This window comes from Haemorhous mexicanus, chromosome 6 (genome assembly GCF_027477595.1).
Source record: "Haemorhous mexicanus isolate bHaeMex1 chromosome 6, bHaeMex1.pri, whole genome shotgun sequence".
NCBI lineage: Eukaryota > Metazoa > Chordata > Aves > Passeriformes > Fringillidae > Haemorhous > Haemorhous mexicanus.
Genome location: NC_082346.1, coordinates 13,685,307 through 13,701,430, shown reverse-complemented (window position 1 = coordinate 13,701,430; position 16,124 = coordinate 13,685,307). Strand labels below are relative to the sequence as shown.

The 16,124-nt window shown below is 42.8% G+C and overlaps 2 protein-coding genes across 4 annotated transcripts in view; one reads left to right on the top strand and one right to left on the bottom strand.

The window, feature by feature from the left end:
- Positions 1–971: 971 nt before the first annotated feature.
- On the bottom strand, positions 972–13,311 carry LOC132328307 (serine/arginine repetitive matrix protein 3-like). Its single transcript, XM_059848150.1, has 2 exons — positions 12,814–13,311; positions 972–4,952 (listed from the first exon to the last, which is right to left on the bottom strand). The coding sequence occupies exons 1-2, from the start codon at positions 13,309–13,311 to the stop codon at positions 4,815–4,817; spliced, it is 636 nt and encodes a 211-aa protein (XP_059704133.1). The 3' UTR covers positions 972–4,814.
- Positions 13,244–16,124, top strand: part of IPO7 (importin 7) — a 34,692-nt gene continuing 31,811 nt past the window's right edge. The window contains exon 1 of one of the 3 annotated variants that reach the window (XM_059848865.1): positions 13,244–13,442. In XM_059848865.1, coding sequence (XP_059704848.1) covers positions 13,359–13,442 — 84 coding nt within the window. In that variant the 5' untranslated portion in view covers positions 13,244–13,358. The remainder of the gene's footprint in view (positions 13,443–16,124) is intronic. The other 2 variants (XM_059848866.1, XM_059848864.1) reach the window with 2 other exon arrangements.

Genomic DNA, 16,124 nt, shown 5'->3' with positions numbered 1-16,124 from the left:
AGTCTCCAGCTGGAGTTTGCTCAGTGACTTTACCAGTGGGAGCACCACTCTCTCTGTGTACTTAGAGGCTAGAGACTGAATGGGCCAAAAGCTTTATATGAAAAGGATTTTGGAATATACACCTTAAACTCAGAGTGCGAGTTCTTTCAAATTTTCTGTGAACCAAAAAGAAAAATGTTTTTCTGAGCTGCTGGAAAGTAAGGAAATAGAAATAGATTGACATCTATCAGGGCAGCAGCTAAGTGGTCAGCTCCATGAAGTCACTTCCTTCTAGAGGCGGCTGGATGAAATGCTTTATTTTTGTCAGATTGAAAGAGTTGTCTTCCCTCAGCACAGAAACTTGTGTTCACCTCTTTTCTAAATCACTCCTAGATGGACTGACAGAGCCCACGTCACATGGCTGAGGCACTGGCACTGCTGATGCCTTGTGGACTGTCATGCTAATTGTCAGCAAGAGAAGGAGAATGAGAGACTGAGAGTGATCATGCTCCTGAGGGCTTCTAGCTGAAAATGATACAAACCAGAAACATTAATCAACAAGTAAATCATACATATAATTTCTTGAGAAGTGCAGATTCAGAACCCTTTTCCCCCTATTACTGTCTTATTTTTGACCACCACAAAGCAAACTGCATTGTTTTAACATTTTTATTGTGTATAAATATGGCAAGAAATTAAATCTCAAACATTTATTGTCATTCTATCTAAATTCTCATTTAAACCAAATAAACCTGTGTGCTTGGAAGGGGCTGGTGTGTTTTACTGAGCTCATACTTTGATCAGTTACAGTGAGGAGTCTGAAGATGTAACTGGAGAATAACCAGCTGCATGGGAGACAACTCAGGGTAGAATGCAAATGCACTGATCAAAATTAATAAAAAATGTCACTAACAAGCAAGATAAATAGAAATGAGCACTTACTTGCAGCTGTTTGTGTGAATGAAGGATTAAAAAATTTTTGGAGACCAAAGGAGAGTTAATGAAAGCTTTTATTTATAAAAGTCAGTGCTCAAGGACAGAAGCTGAAAAAATTACTAAACAGCAAATGAGAGCAGAACTTGTATGCATTAAAATGAGTTGAATCTGAGCTCAGGGATCAAAAGTATTCAGATTTGTTTCTCTCCTGGTATTTTTTGTAGAAGGAATGTTTCTTAAGTCCTTTTATGTACATTTTGGTTACATACTGCACATATGTACAGACAATACACTGTACACAGAGTAATGTACAAAGTGCAGATTTTTAATGGTGTGCACTCATTTTCACTACTGCTTAATTACTTAGGAACATAGTGAAACAGATAGCTATGATGTTTCTATTCCAAGTGGTAAAAATAAGAGCCAGATTCTCAATTCTGATGCACCTCTTGTTCCTAATTAACAGTTAATAAATCCTCTTTAACAGCCAGCTTTTTTTTTTTTTTTTTTTCCTATTGCATGTGTCAGTGGAGTACATGAAATGGGAAAAGAAACTTTTCTGGTCAGTCTGCTCATATCCTCTATTTGAATGCAAAAACCAGGAATTAAAGGTTCTTTTGTCTTCCTGCAAATTAAGAGTGAAACATACCCTGTAATATGCTTATGCCACCCCAGCTGAGGAACATGAAAGCTCTGTCAGGTTCCTTAAATGTAGTTCCAACTTTCAGAGACCTTACTTCTAATTTTATTTTTTTTCCCAGCCTTGGAAAGTACTTTCTCTAAAAAGTCAAACCTAAACTTCTTACTAAAAATACCAATAAAAGAGGGAGTTCTCATCACAGTACAAGGAATCTCAGGTGTTCTCCTGGCAGCAATAACCAACTTAGTGTTTGTAACAGAAGGAGGGATCAACAACTCCACCTCCTTGTCAATCACCTCATCCCAGCTTTTAGTCCAACCCAAGCATCTGAGTTCTGGGAATGGACTCAGGCAGCAAATATACTGAAGAACTCAGACAATGTCAACTCTTTAAGATAGGGAAGCAAAAATATTTGTAAAGCAACAAAATATTCCTGGCACCTTATTCTAGCTCAGAGTCACCTTCAAAGCTCTTGGGGGTACCTGTGGAGCACAGCAGAGCCCACACAGTGCACAGCAGAACAGAGCATGGTCGGGGGAGGCCAAAAGGGAGGCAGCAGGAGAGGAGAGTGGGATGTGGAGAGGCAGGGAGAGTCCTTGCTTGACTCAAAAGCAGCTGCACAAGGCTTCAGCCACGCAGCTCTGCTCTGCAGCTGAGGTATTTATAAGCTGGTGTTTATTGCTTGTGATAACGATCACAGTTGTAAATTTCTGTGTAGGGAATGCACAGGCCCTTATCCCGAGATACACCCATTAGTCATGATTCATATTTAATGCTAGGGTAGGATTAAACGTAATGATCAGATTTATACCCTGTCTGAAGCTGAGTTTATACTAACATAGCTGAAAATTCAAATATTCCTGCTAAGAGGAGCATGTTCCTTCAAGGACTCCTTCTAATCTATAGCAGTGATGTAGCTGGACATATCTGTCTGGAGGGCAAAAGCTTCCAAATACACATTATTCTGTGCTGATAAAAACACCACCTTTAATCTGAACAAAGACCCATTTTAATTTTTCTTTAGATGCCATTACAGATTCTGCTCCTACAAATGTGGAATTGAAGTTTCAGCTCAGTTAAACCAAAGATTGTTGGGCTGGAGAATTGGCTTCAGGCCACTTCTCAGTGTTGAACACATGCTGGGGTGTAGCTTTGACCATGTCTGATCTGCTGGAGTAATGACAGAAATTAATGCTGCAGAGTGCAATCAAGTGGTTTTTAAGCTGCTTTTTCTACTGTCATCAAAAGGCACAAGTGGAAAGTCCTGCTGGAACTCATCAGGACCTGAATGATCTCCTCTTGCTGCTAGGTTCTTAAAAATATCATTGCAACTGTCTATTGACATTTCCTTTCTGCATTTTGTTTGTTGACTGTAAGTAGGCTGCACTGTGCTAAAGAAAGCTTCCTTTTATTTTAACTTGCCATGACTTGAGGTTCTAACTCTGTCCTCTAATTTTAAGAAATAAGCTAATGAGGAAACATTAGGGGCACTGGTTTAATCAACCTTCTTCCCACACTGACAGTTTGAAGTGCTGCTGTTTTTTGTATTGCTTCTGAATCTCTTCTTATCATCAATGAACCCCAAATTATAGCAGTTGGCCAATCCAAGCTGTTCACTGCTTGTGCTCACAAACACAGCTATTTTTGTTGCTGAAGAGGATCCTTGCTTTTGATAGAAAAATTCTTCTATCTTAAAGGAGTCAGAAAAGAAAAATGTTGGACCTTTGGAAGTGCAGACCAGCAAATATTTGGGAAAAAAGTGTCATGACAGACACTTAATTCGGGAAGAAAATGTGGAACAACAAGTCTGATGGGGAAAGAAAGATGGGGAAGTGTGTTCAGGTAATATGGGAGTATGAAACAGGTTGTAGAAGAAACCAGAATAAAGAAAAAGGAAAAGTAGGAAAATTCAGCATTATTTTTAAAAAAAGCAAAACTTCCAGAGAACAAGTTGAGAACTCCTAAATATTTCCCATAGTGTAAGGACTTCTTGCAACCTTCAGATAAATTGCATGAATTGCATTTAAAACTAGAAGGGAAGAAGTTTATTTCCTGTTACAATGCATTTCACAATTGACAACTTAAGAATCCACGGTCTAATCACAATACGTGCAAATGCCATGCTGTATTTTCATCTAGATTGCTTTTTCTGTGAGGTACAAAATGTCTGCAGTGAGAGTGCTCTGTGTTGTCCTGATCCGACCTCTAAGGTCTAAGTGCTTGCAGAAAACAGCCATAAAGAGTGGGCAATAACCAGTTCACAAGGAACAAACCCTTGCTGTATGCAGCCACGCCCACTGCTGGTTTTTAGGAAAGATATTCAGGTCATCATTAAACCAGTAGTCTGCAATGGAAAATAATTAAAATTCAGAGTAATATCAGAAGGGTGAAAATGTGATTTAATTGAAACATTTTAGAAAAGCTGCCAACATTCACAGAAACTATTTGCAGTATGTGTATTCCTAGGGGAAATTATCAAATTAACTGAAAAAGCTATAATATGACTGATAGCACTTACTATCATACTAAATGAGCATCACAAAATCAGTTGTTAATCAGGATTAGAGATTAAATGGGGATGGTCTGATAAAAATTGACTCTTTTCACCTAAGGCAGTTCTGTGAGGGAAACCATTTCAAGTTTGAATATTATGCACCCAGCCCTAGACAAGTTTCCTGTCAGATACCTTGGCTGAATGCAGAAATCCTGATCTACAAATATCAATAAAGAAATTTGCATGTTCTCTACTGCATGAAATAGTAGTTCCCTTTTGCCTATGGATAAACGACAGGATCAGCTTTTTGGCCTGTTCCCTGCAACAAAATTGGCTAAAACCAGTGACTGCAGAAAAGAAGTCTCAGGTGCTTGAGTAAGATATTATTAACTAATATGATGTAATTATTGCAGAATGAGCAAGACTAACATGGAGAAAATAAAAGGAGCCCACAGGAAGACTGATAAGTGAGGTTATAACTATCACAAGGAGCTGGTGTGCCATTATTCTGTGGAAATCCTTACTGCAGCTGAACCAGCACATTTGATTTTTGTGTGGAATTACTCGTTGTACTGGCAATACGGTAGCATCCAAATGCTTTAATAAACTCTAACCTTGATTTAGTTACAGCAATGAATGACTCTACCTTGTCAACCCGACAGAAATATGAATGAAAACCCATTTCACATTCAGAAGTGAGGAATCCCTTCAGCTCAGGAAGGCCAGGAGTGGAACAGAGGGATGCTGGCAAGCAGGGGCCAAAGATTACGAGGAGCGCCCAGAGAAGCTGACACAGCTCCTTCTCTCCCGAGAACATGATGCTGTCCTGCATGCATCACTCGTGTACCTTCCAAAGGTGAAACGAGGGGCAAGCATTTTCCACCTGGTTACTTCACAAAGCACCTGGAAAAGACACAGAGGCTTGTTCAGGCAAAGACATGGGCACTGGCAATACGTTTTTCATGTTTCCTGCCTTGCCTTGCTGCTGCAGGTACTGGGATTTAATCCAGCTGTTGGCTACCTGTGGCCTGGAAGGCACAGGAGTGGGGATTTGTGAGCAGCTGCTCCTGCTGTTCCACCTGTTGCTCTACATAAACAATCAGTGGTGCACCCACAGTCACCAGCAAACACAGACCGGTGCACAGCTGGAGTGTTACCAATTTCGTCGCTTGTTTTCATATCTGTATTTCTTGAGTAATTTACACAAAGGTCAGCATAAGTCCTATGATTGTACATTCCAGCATTATGACTGCTTTTGTCACATTAGAAAATATTGGTATTTAAAACAATATAACCAAATAGAAAACATATTAAACCCTTTTGGACAGCAATAATGAATTGTATAGCTTTGCAAGGAATAAAAATTATGAGTGTCCCTATGAAAGTGCTAATCTGATAACCTCTTAAATACAAGTAAAAGAAAATTATGATATTTTTATTTTATAAAAATGTATTTTTAATACACTCAAATTAAGTTATCTTTGTTTTACCTAGAATATCTCCAGGTTTGCCAACCCTAATTTTGTTATTTTTGACTCCTTTAACACAAGCAGCTATCTAAGTCTTATGATTTATAGAAATATTTCTAATGGCAAAGTAATTTCATAAAAAAGTAAGGTAGTTTTATTAAATGTTATTTATTTAAAAATGTATCAAAAGCTACGATTCACTTAATGAATCAGGAATCAAACAGGAAAGCATGTTTATTTTAGTACTTTTACATAAACTTGCTGGCTTATCTGCTGCTCACAAACTCTGTATTTCACGTCAGTTTTTCTCCCAGTGAGCTGTGAGCACTTCCTTGTGTGCCCCTGGGTCTTTCTTTTATGTCTGCCTTTACTGAGCTTCCTCTCGAGCACACAGAGAATTCACCCTCCCTCAGTCAGTCTCCTCCCTTTGCAGCCAGACCCAAGAAACACACCTGCCTCTGTAGCTCCAGTTCTTCACCTCTGCTGCTAACACAGCTGTGATTACCTCAGCTGTATATTCTGCAAAGCCACCAAAGTGGCTTTACACTGTTCCTTTTCTATCTCCCTGCTCCCCCTGTGCTATGCAGAAATCCAGAAACTTTCCTCTCTGAGTACTTTGTTTTGTCTCCTCAAGTTTAGAAAGGACAGAAGGAAAGGCAGATGGGAAAAGATGCAAAAGTAAGAAAAAGGAAAAATGTACCATGCCAGCATAACCAAAATATGCTTTCTTTTTTATAATAAATCCCAAATGTACATTTAAGGCTGTGGTCATCACCAGAGGTCAATCATTTTTACTGATCTGAAGTGCCTCACAGGCTCCTGAGAGCCAGGCTGGCACACTTCCCAAACACAGGTGTGTCCTGGAGGCACTGCCTGGAGTTGTGTGACTGGCATGAGCTCACAAACTGAATGCTGTGCTGCTAGATTACTGAAATTCTTAATGTGTGTTTGTAGTTCCTTGCATATGAAAAGCTCTCTCTAGGTGCTGGGAATTTATTCTGAGTGAATTTTTAATATAATAAAATCCTGTTCTACTGTACTCGTTATTGAATCAATCTAAATGGAAACAGGATAGGATTATAAAGACTAAAATTATTCTAAACAGAACTCTCTGTCTTATTAAATTGAATGAAAAATTATAGCTTGATAAATCTACATAGAGCTTGCATAAGCCTCACACACATATTTAAGTATACAATTAAAGAGTTAGCTTAAATATTCTTTTTTACTCTTCAGAAGTTCTGGAAATTTTTGCCTGTTCCACAGCTTGAGGAACTTTCACAATTCTTTCTGAACAATTCCAGTTTATTGTTACATTTTGGCTGTAAAAACTGCTTTAGAAAGCTTGTGTTTTAAAAGTCAACATCTGCTTGAACCCTACTTCATAGATATACACACCTTATACTTAAATTTTCTTTCCATTTGCTTCCTCAAAATGTCAAGTCAACATTACATTGGATTCACAGCTGTCCATTTGAGCAATCATAAAAAAAAATAAGCTTGCTGTCCTATTTAAGGAACAGTAAAAAAAGGACATACTTGTTTCCTTGCAAAAACAAAATAAACCAACTCCCATCATGCATTTAAAGAGATATTCTTGGAGAACACCATGATCACAGGCATTATTCTGAGGTCACACTGTAATTCTGCGATCCTCAGCACAGAGTTTTCATTGAGTTTTCATTTCAAAACAGTACAACCAATTCCACTGATGTCTTTGTAACTTCTGTGCCCGTGCAACTGTATCTAAAGTGTGAAAAAAAAGCATGAAGTGTGAGTGTCATCTTAATGCCACAAATACCAGTTGCTGTCTGCTGCTTATCTCTCCAGGGTGTCACCAATCCACCATTCTGCAGCTCTGGAAGTGGCATTTTCCCTCAGGGCTGTGAAATACAAATACACAGGGTGGAAAACAGAGCAAGAGGGAGGAGGAGGAACTGCCGTAGGTTACAGACACTCCTGCTCCTCTGTCTGTCACACAGGGCCTGAAGCAGGCTGTGGGCTGGATTAGCTGGACTTCCACACAGTGCAAACCCAGCCTGCAGGAGCAGATAGATCTAACCTGACAGCAAACAGCAAAATCCAAAATACTGTGCAGTTCATCATCACATTATCTAGTCCAACATCCTGCTCAAGTTTTATGCATGTGTTTTTTATTAAAGCCCTAATCTTGTTCTTTGACTGAAGTACAGCTTGTGTTTTCACTAAAACATTTCTTCCAGAACTGCACCCAGGCTCACTTGGAGAAAAGAAAGTACCAATTAGTGCCACTGGGAATTTTCTTCAGTGACTCTCTAGTTTCACCTGTAAGACATTTGTTCCTCTTACAACTTTGTTCACTAAAGACATGTTCAGTACCCACTACTGTCTTCCTGGTCTTTCTCTTTGTCCTCAACTTGCTGTCCAGAGTTAACTGATAAAAGTAAGAATTGATGAGGGACTCCTGCATCTTTGAGAGATGTTTATTAACAAGATGTCCAGTTTTTCTGATCTCAGAAGAATCACACATCAGAGATGTTTGTATTTCCTGGTTTTGGTAGTTTGTTGGGGTGTTTTTATTTTTTTTAGTAAACTATTGATCTAAAGCTCTAAGAAAGCTCTATCTCCTTGACATTTCCTCAGGACCTTAATAACCCTGGCTGAATTACATCAGCTGTTTCTCTGCTGCTCCATCTCAGTGTTGCTACTCCTGCTGTTCCACTTGCAGACACTTCCACCAGCTAATGGCCCAATCTTGTTTTCAGCATCTGTCCCCTGGGAAACCTGTTTGGATACAGGGTTTAGCATCTGCTCCAGCCTTGCCATCTGGCTGGGGGGGTGGGGATGGCTCCTGGGGTTTTTGGTAGGGTGAAGTAAGGAGAGTAGTGCCTTCCTCACTTAAAAAATGCTGAAGAAATTTCAGCACAGTTCTCCTTAGGGGTAAAGCCAACTCCCAGCTGACTAAAGGAGATTAAAGGGAGCTGTGAAACCATGAGCTGGGTATGCAATGGCATCCTGCTCCTTTGGCTAGAGCCAGCCCCAGATCAGGCACTCTGCAAGGAACCACCCTTACTCTGCCTGCTAAATCTCTGTTTCACCTCAGCACAGCTGTAGTGACAAACAGCAACCAAGACCCTTCACATCTTTTCTCTTAAACCTAACTGGGCATTTCAAGTAGGTCTCAGACAGATGAGGAGAATAAACTCTTCATCTCAAACAACTTTTGGGGGTATTTCATGCATTACAATTTGTAAATGCTTAAAAACCATAAACACTGGTGTTCTTCTCTGGCAATGAACATCCCTCTCTTCCCACCAGAGGGAGGGACAAACCACTTCCCCACTCCCCCTCTTCAGACAGCTGTTTTCAACTCAAAAATTGTGGTTTTGCCACAACATCCTGCTGGGAGCTCATGCCAACCTGCATGCCCATGGCATCCCTGATCCTTCCAATCTTTCATTTTGTGTTCTTCTATGTGTAACTTCACAGTTGGCTGTGTTAAAGTGCATTTCTGTTTCTTTTCAAGTTACGCTCCTGTCCAATCACATAGGATTGTTTTGCTAATCTTACAACATTTTCACAATGATCTCCAGTGATTTTTGTATTTATTTCAAAACTGTCTAAAATACCAAACAGAGTCTGCTAGTGGTACCAGTAGAAATTGGCCCTTTAAATAATCACTCTTCCCTTATTGCCTTTTAACTGAGAATTGTAATTCAGCCAGTTCTCAATCCCTTCAGTGTGTGCTCAGGGTCATAGCCTACTATGATATTTTAAAGCAAAGAAAGGTACTTATTTTGTATTGTTTCCCCAGCCAAACCAGAGAACTTCTCAAACAATCACCTTTGTTTGACAATTTTACACCAAAATATGTTGACTAGCATGTTTCATTTTGTAGTTTCATATTTTAATCCCATTTCAGCTTTTAAAAAAAGATTAATAGAAATAGTTCTTTCCAAATTTGGCACATCAGCCCAATATTTCTCTGCATAACTTTTTCTTCCTGTTGCCATCTTTGATTTATCAAAAGTAATTCCACAATAACTTTGGGTACTGGTGATTCATCCACTCATTCCTGTCCAAACTCCCTCTGGATCCATAGGACTGGTTAAGTACCTTCATGTGCATGTGTTTTTTTTTCCAAATCCTGGGTGGACATTTGGAATGCTGTTGATGCAGGAATATGCTTTGCATAGCTGGACTTAATTTGGCTGCTGTCAAATCTGTTCCAGCACAGAACAGCTGACAGCAGCATTTATCAGTTACTGTCTTTGGGTTTTGGTGGGTTTTTTTGGAATATGTAGATGGCATAAAAAATTTATGCACAATTCTTTAGCAACATCTGGTAAATGCAGCCAAATGTGGTGATCTTTGATAGCTGTGCTGTCTTTATATCTGATTTCTGGCTTTTCACTGGCAGTGGAGAGAATGGTACCCCAGAAAGGCACACAGGCCAAGCAGTGCTCCACAGTCAGCTCCAAGGAGCACATTACTTTATTAAAGCTGACAAACATTGTCTTTGTTATTGCTCCAGCTTTCCAGGGAAAGTACACATGACTGCAAACCCCAAGACAGACAGCCTAGGAGAGCGTGTTTATCTTCAGGAGTAATTGAGACTGATTTGCATCCAATACTTGAGGCCTGTGCAATACCACACTGCCCTTTCTGAGATAATCTGAGAGGCTCAGCTCTCCCACAGCAGCCTGAGGATGCCTATGAGCATTCCTACACCACAGAGCACAGCTCTGGGCAGCTAATCCCTGCTGCAGCACGTACACTTCTTTTTGTTCTCTCCTCAGACCAAGAATTTGATGAGGCTTATCTGGCTAAAGGACATACTTCTTTCCAATGTTAACTCTTGTGATTTGAAATTTGACTTCAAAATTAAATTTTTCTATCAACTCATCTGGTTGCATCTTACAAGATATTGATTCACGTCTCCTTTGTTTGCTAAACAGGTCTGGTCAAAGTCCTCCCTAATTGCTGTGCTGTGATGGGTGGGCTTAAAGTCTCTTTTGTCCTGTTAATACTGTTCAAAGGAAGCATCTGATGGAAGTGGGTATATTTATTTAATCAAAACTTCAGTGTTAAGGATGCCACAGCTCACCAGTCCCTTGTAATTTGCCACCTCTTAGGCTGCTCCTCTCAAACTGCTGGTGTGTCAGTTTTTGTTCAGCTTTACATCTCTCTCTAACACTAAACTACCCACAGAAAATGTAATCCACCAACAAATTGTTCAGATTTGTGAGAAATTCTATTTTAACCTCATAGATGTTGCCTCTTAAATTTGGCTTCCTGTGGACATGAAATGTCCATCTTGACTGAATCCTGCACTTATTTTTTTCTGTGAGTCATTTATGCAATTAATCCTGCTGTGAAGTTAGCTGTTGTTATTACTTCTGGGCAAGCAAAGTGCAAGTACAAATGCCCTGGACAATGCCAACATTCCTGGACATACAAGGTTTTCTTTTTCAGAGCACTCAGGGCGGACAATTGCTTACACATTCTTTTTTTGTCTTCCTCACTTCTGTATCCAAACAGGAACAGCTCTGGAACGAGCTTCCAGAGGCACAGCACCTTTGCTGGCAATGGCTCCTACCCCATTGTGCTTGTCTTTGCAGGATTTCACATCTGTACCTCTGACACAGAGCATTATGTACAACCAGCACCTCAGAGCCCCCTGCCCTTTGAAGCACTTATTTTTATTTTTAGAGAAGATACATTCTGTTTCATAAGTTGTTGGATCAGCTTAGCACCCTGGCTGGGGGCATGATTGCTTTGCTCCTTTGATACAAAGAGATTTGATCTTGTTATCTGAGCTGTGACACAAAAGCAGGGAAAAGACTTTGTTGCAGAATTTTGTAATGGTATTGAACCTACAGTATTTCACTTTTTTTTTTTTTTAACATTTTGTGCAACATCTAGAATTGGAGTATGACTGCAGATCTGGGCAACTCATAAAAGAACAGCATATGACATCATGTCCCAAAATTATGCCACATTGCTACTTGGGTCAGCTCAGCCCATATGTCTCCTGTGCTTACATAGAAAAGCAGACATTCATTGCTGCTTCACAGTTTGGTTTCATAAATTAGTTGCTCATTTTCACACTTGTAAAAAGAAAAAGCTACAAAGTGTAAATCATAATTTCTAGCATTCTGTTAAAAAAAAAACCCAACAACAATCCAGTAGCACGAGAAACTGAGAAACCCAGGTTTTAGTCCAGTGACAATCACGGAAAAATCACTAATTTGGGAAAATTATATACAAAAGCAAACCTGTTATGCTGTTCCATATATGCAAGGACAGTCTAGATAAGCCTAGATTTCCTGAAACTGTTTAATTGTAGAGATAGTGCACTTTATCAACTTTCTAAATTGTATCACTTCTAAATTTTCTTATTTTCTGCATTTGCATTTCTGCTTTTCTCTTTGATATGTGCCTTAATTTCAGAGTCATTCCAGGATGAGGTGTTTGTGAAAATTTTTTCTTGATGATTTTATCAGACTGTTCAATAAATTCCTCTCATAAAAATAACTCCCAAAATTTCAAGTACATCTCTGCATGCCATCCCCCGAATGAAGGCATGACACTGAATGACTGTATAGTGCCAATTAAATTTTACAACTCACTAACTTAAATAGCATTGCTCATTTTATCGTGACTACTCATGGAAGTGAAATTACTTCAGTGCTCAAATGCTCGTAGGATGAAGCCTACAGAAGTGACTTACAGAGGACCAAGTTAAGCAGCTCAGTCATGACTCTGTGACTGAGCCAAGGCCTCCAGAATCATTGAATCATGGAACTGTCATGGTTGGAAGAGACCTCCAGGATCATCCTCTCCAACCACCAACCCAGCACTGCCCTTGTAACCCCTAACCCAGTAACCCACATCACCCAGCACCAGTTTCTGATGCCTCTTGAACCTGGGCAAGAACCTATTCCATTGACTGCTCACCCTGTCGGTGAAATTTTTTTCTAACATCTAATCTGAATTTCTCCTGTCCCATCTTTCTTCGGACCCTGCGCCGGCACAGCAGCAGGGACGGGCCTGCCCAGGCTGCGCGCTCCCCTCGGGGACTCAGGGCGCGACGAGGCCCCGCCTGAGGCTCCTTTTCTCCAGGCGACCTCAGCCGCTCCCCGTAAGGACATTTCCTAGACCTTTCACGAGCGACAGCTCCGTTTATACTGATTGCCTGACAAAGCTTTGACACATCTTCCAGGATTTTTGCTCTCCTCTTTTCCCCCACCACCCTAAAGCCAGCGCGGCAGCACCCCATGCCCGTGACAAAGCAAACCCATGTCCCCACGCACCCCTCCTTCCTCGCTGAGCCACACGAGCTTCTCCGAAAACGGGGCGCGGATGCGGGAGGGACTTTCAAGGGAGGGATTTTCGCTAAAACAACGGATCCCTCGCAACGTTGGCGCGGCCGAGGAGCTCGGTTGGGAGCGGAGCGGGCGGAACCAGACCGCGGCTCCCGTGACGGGGCCGTTCGAGCCGGGCCGCGGCTCCTGAGGCGGCCGGTGCAGACCGAGACCGGCTGTCCCACGTTTCCCCGGTGCCGGTCCCGGTCCCGGCCGTGCCCCGAGCACGCCGCCCGGGTGCCGGTGCGGCCGGACTGCATCTCCCGCGGCGCTCCGCGGCGGGGCGGGCCATGGGAGGGAATGGGCGCCTCTCCCGTCGGCGGAAGGGGCGCCTCTCCCGTCGGCGGAAGGGGCGTCGCTCCCGTCGGCGGCGGGGGCAGCTCTATCCGGGCTCTTGGCGCTTTCCCTTCCTTTCGCGCCGGCGGCCGCTGGAGGCGGCGGGTCCATGTGCGCTCGGCGCGGCCCCGGCCCCTGCCCTCCGCGCTGCTCCCGCCATGGACCCCAGCGGCATCATCGAGGCCCTGCGGGGCACCATGGACCCGGCGCTGCGCGAAGCCGCCGAGCGACAGCTCAACGAGGTGAGAGCGCCGCCGGGCCTGGGCCGGGGCCGCGGCGCTGGGGAGCGGGGACGAGGCCGGCCCGTGGGAGGGGGAGCGGGGCGGGGACGGAGAGGGTCCCCCCGGCTCCTCGGCCCGCCCGCCCGCCGCCGCGGCCCCTTCCCGCCGGCCGCAGGCCGGGCCCGGCGTGCATTGTCCCCGCACATGGCAGCGGGGCCGGGCCGGGCCGGGCGGGGCTGCTCGGGCGGGGGGCAGCGGCAGAAAGCGGCCGAGGCCCCCGTGCCTCTCTCGGCGGTCACAAATTGCCTCCATTGTCTCCGTGCTCAGCCGGGGAAAGGGAGATCCGCGGAGGGGGGTTTAAAACCGCCCTTGTGCAGGCCCTCGGTGGCTCCTGCTGGACACAGCCCTGCCTGGGACCATTTAAGCGACATCAGTCTTTGGGTGTTGAAAGCACTAATTTGTCAGCGGGGAAGGAGGTAGCGAGAGCCCCATCGCTTCGCCAGCAGTGCAGCCTGTAAGAGTGGCCTGGACTGAGTTCAGAATCAAATCTCATGGCCTGGGCTGAGCTGAGAATCAGATCTGGCAGCCCGGCGGTGTTTGGTGTTCCAGATCCCGTGGGCTCCGGGTTCAGCAGGGCTGCCGGGGTAGGTGTGCTCCCTGGGTGTATACGGACACGTGTCCCAGGGACGGGGGCACACAGGGCTCCCAGCCCAGGTGTGTCATCCGCTCGCACTGCACTCACCTGCCAGACTCGGATGTAACATCCCGGCAGCTCCCAGTCCCAGGGACTTCGGTTTTGGAAGAAGATTATATATTTGTTCTGCTCGACCTCACCTGGTAGATGACAACTTTATTGATGAGACACAGCCACGGGGCTTGTAGACGTTTGGCGTTTGACCCAGAGAAAAGAGGGTGTCTTGGTGGAGGAGGCGAAGGATAAGCCTGTGTGGCAGCTCTTGTGCTGCCTTTAGTTGGCTTTTTCCACAAACATTTTTCCTTGTTGCTCTTAAGCAGACTTCGAGTCTGACAATACTCATGTAATGCAACAGATGTTCAGCAGAGCTTAGATAAAGGTGAGCCAAATGTTCCACTGGCAGTGGAGAAAATTTAAAAAACTAAAGGTAGAATTTCTCAGAAAATTAAAAAGTGATTTCTTGCATGTTATTTAATAAGTGATTGGCAAATAAATATTAGGTACCTTTGAAACAGATAGCTCTATAAGACTATTCAGTGACTAATTGAGACTTGTATGAAGTAATTGCCTGTCTTTTCCATGTACTCTGTTAAAGAGTATGTTAGCGTTTGTTATTTAAATCAAAAATGCAAAAACTATGATGGCCTATAAAGACAGTAAGATCTGAAATCTTAAGCTGGCCCCAAAATGCTTTTTTTTAGGTGTTCAGTGGGTGTCAATATTTATATATAGTAACTTGCTTGTAATCTATTCTAGTTCTTTTCTGCAGGTATTGAGTTGCTGAAGGTGCAGGAAATTAACATTCACTGCTGGCTGGGCTCTTCAGCAAATGGCAAACTCTTCTTGCAGGAAGGATCGTGCTCGCTGGCCACTGGCTTTTGTTCTCACTTTGGAATCAAAACCCCATGGTCCATCTTGTACTACACAAATGCTAAATTGGCAAAAAATCTGAATAGTTGTGCCCCTTTAAAAGCACCAGATATTACTGAACCAGTGTGTAAGAATTCTCTGTTGTGGGAAATGGAGCATCACTAATCTTTCACAGATATTTTGTGATAAAAATATGTGCTAAACCAGAAGTCTGCAAGCACTTACACACACATTCAGCTTTATTCACATGCATGGTCTTGGTTTTACTTAGGTTTATTGAAGTCAGCTATGCATTTTCTTGCAGATGCTGGTCTGAATTTGTTGAATGTTAGAGCAATTCTGTTACCAGCTAATACCTAACTACAGCTATGGGGGTCTCTTTCTCTGTAAAGATGAGATCACAGCAGCAGTGAACGCTGTTCTTGCACATGGCCAGGCTGCACAGGTGTTTTTATAGCTTAATAGTTGTCCTTGGTTGACCTTTCAGTTTACTTTAATTTGTCAGAAGTGCCTGTGTTGAGCTGATGAGACTGGCTTTCATTTTACCTTACCAGAAAAGACTGTGCATCAGTCAGTAATTGATATTCCTGATTAGTGCAAGAGATATCTTAAGTAGGTAAGAGTTAAACAAGTATTTGGATGTGTCTTCACCACATCTTATCAGTCAACATAGTTCTCCTGACTGGAGAAGGGGACTTGAGAGTATGGTTCTTGATTTGTCCAGGCTCTTGTTATTTGTCCTTTGACCTTGCCTAAGTCATGAATTATTCTATGCTTTATTTCTCATTTCACTAAGTTTTATCAGGTTATATTGCCTGCACATAAAAGGCTGTGAGAACTTTCAGAGTTGAGATAATGTTAAAAAGCAAGTATTTTGGTCTCCTTGTCTTTACTTTTCTCACTATGAAAAGAAGTTGTAGGGAATGAGATCACTGGCTCTTGTGTCTCAGCATTTTCAGCTGATGGGGTACCCTGGGGTGTTCATCCATCTCTGTCCCTGTCTCACAGGGGAAAGCTGTGTTTTACCAGGACATAGAACCAGACTCTTCAATTAAGCTACTGGAGAGCAGCAGGAAGACATTGCTGCCTTTTGAAATAGTCTTTGTGCTTCATGTATAAAGAGTTTCTCAGAAATTATG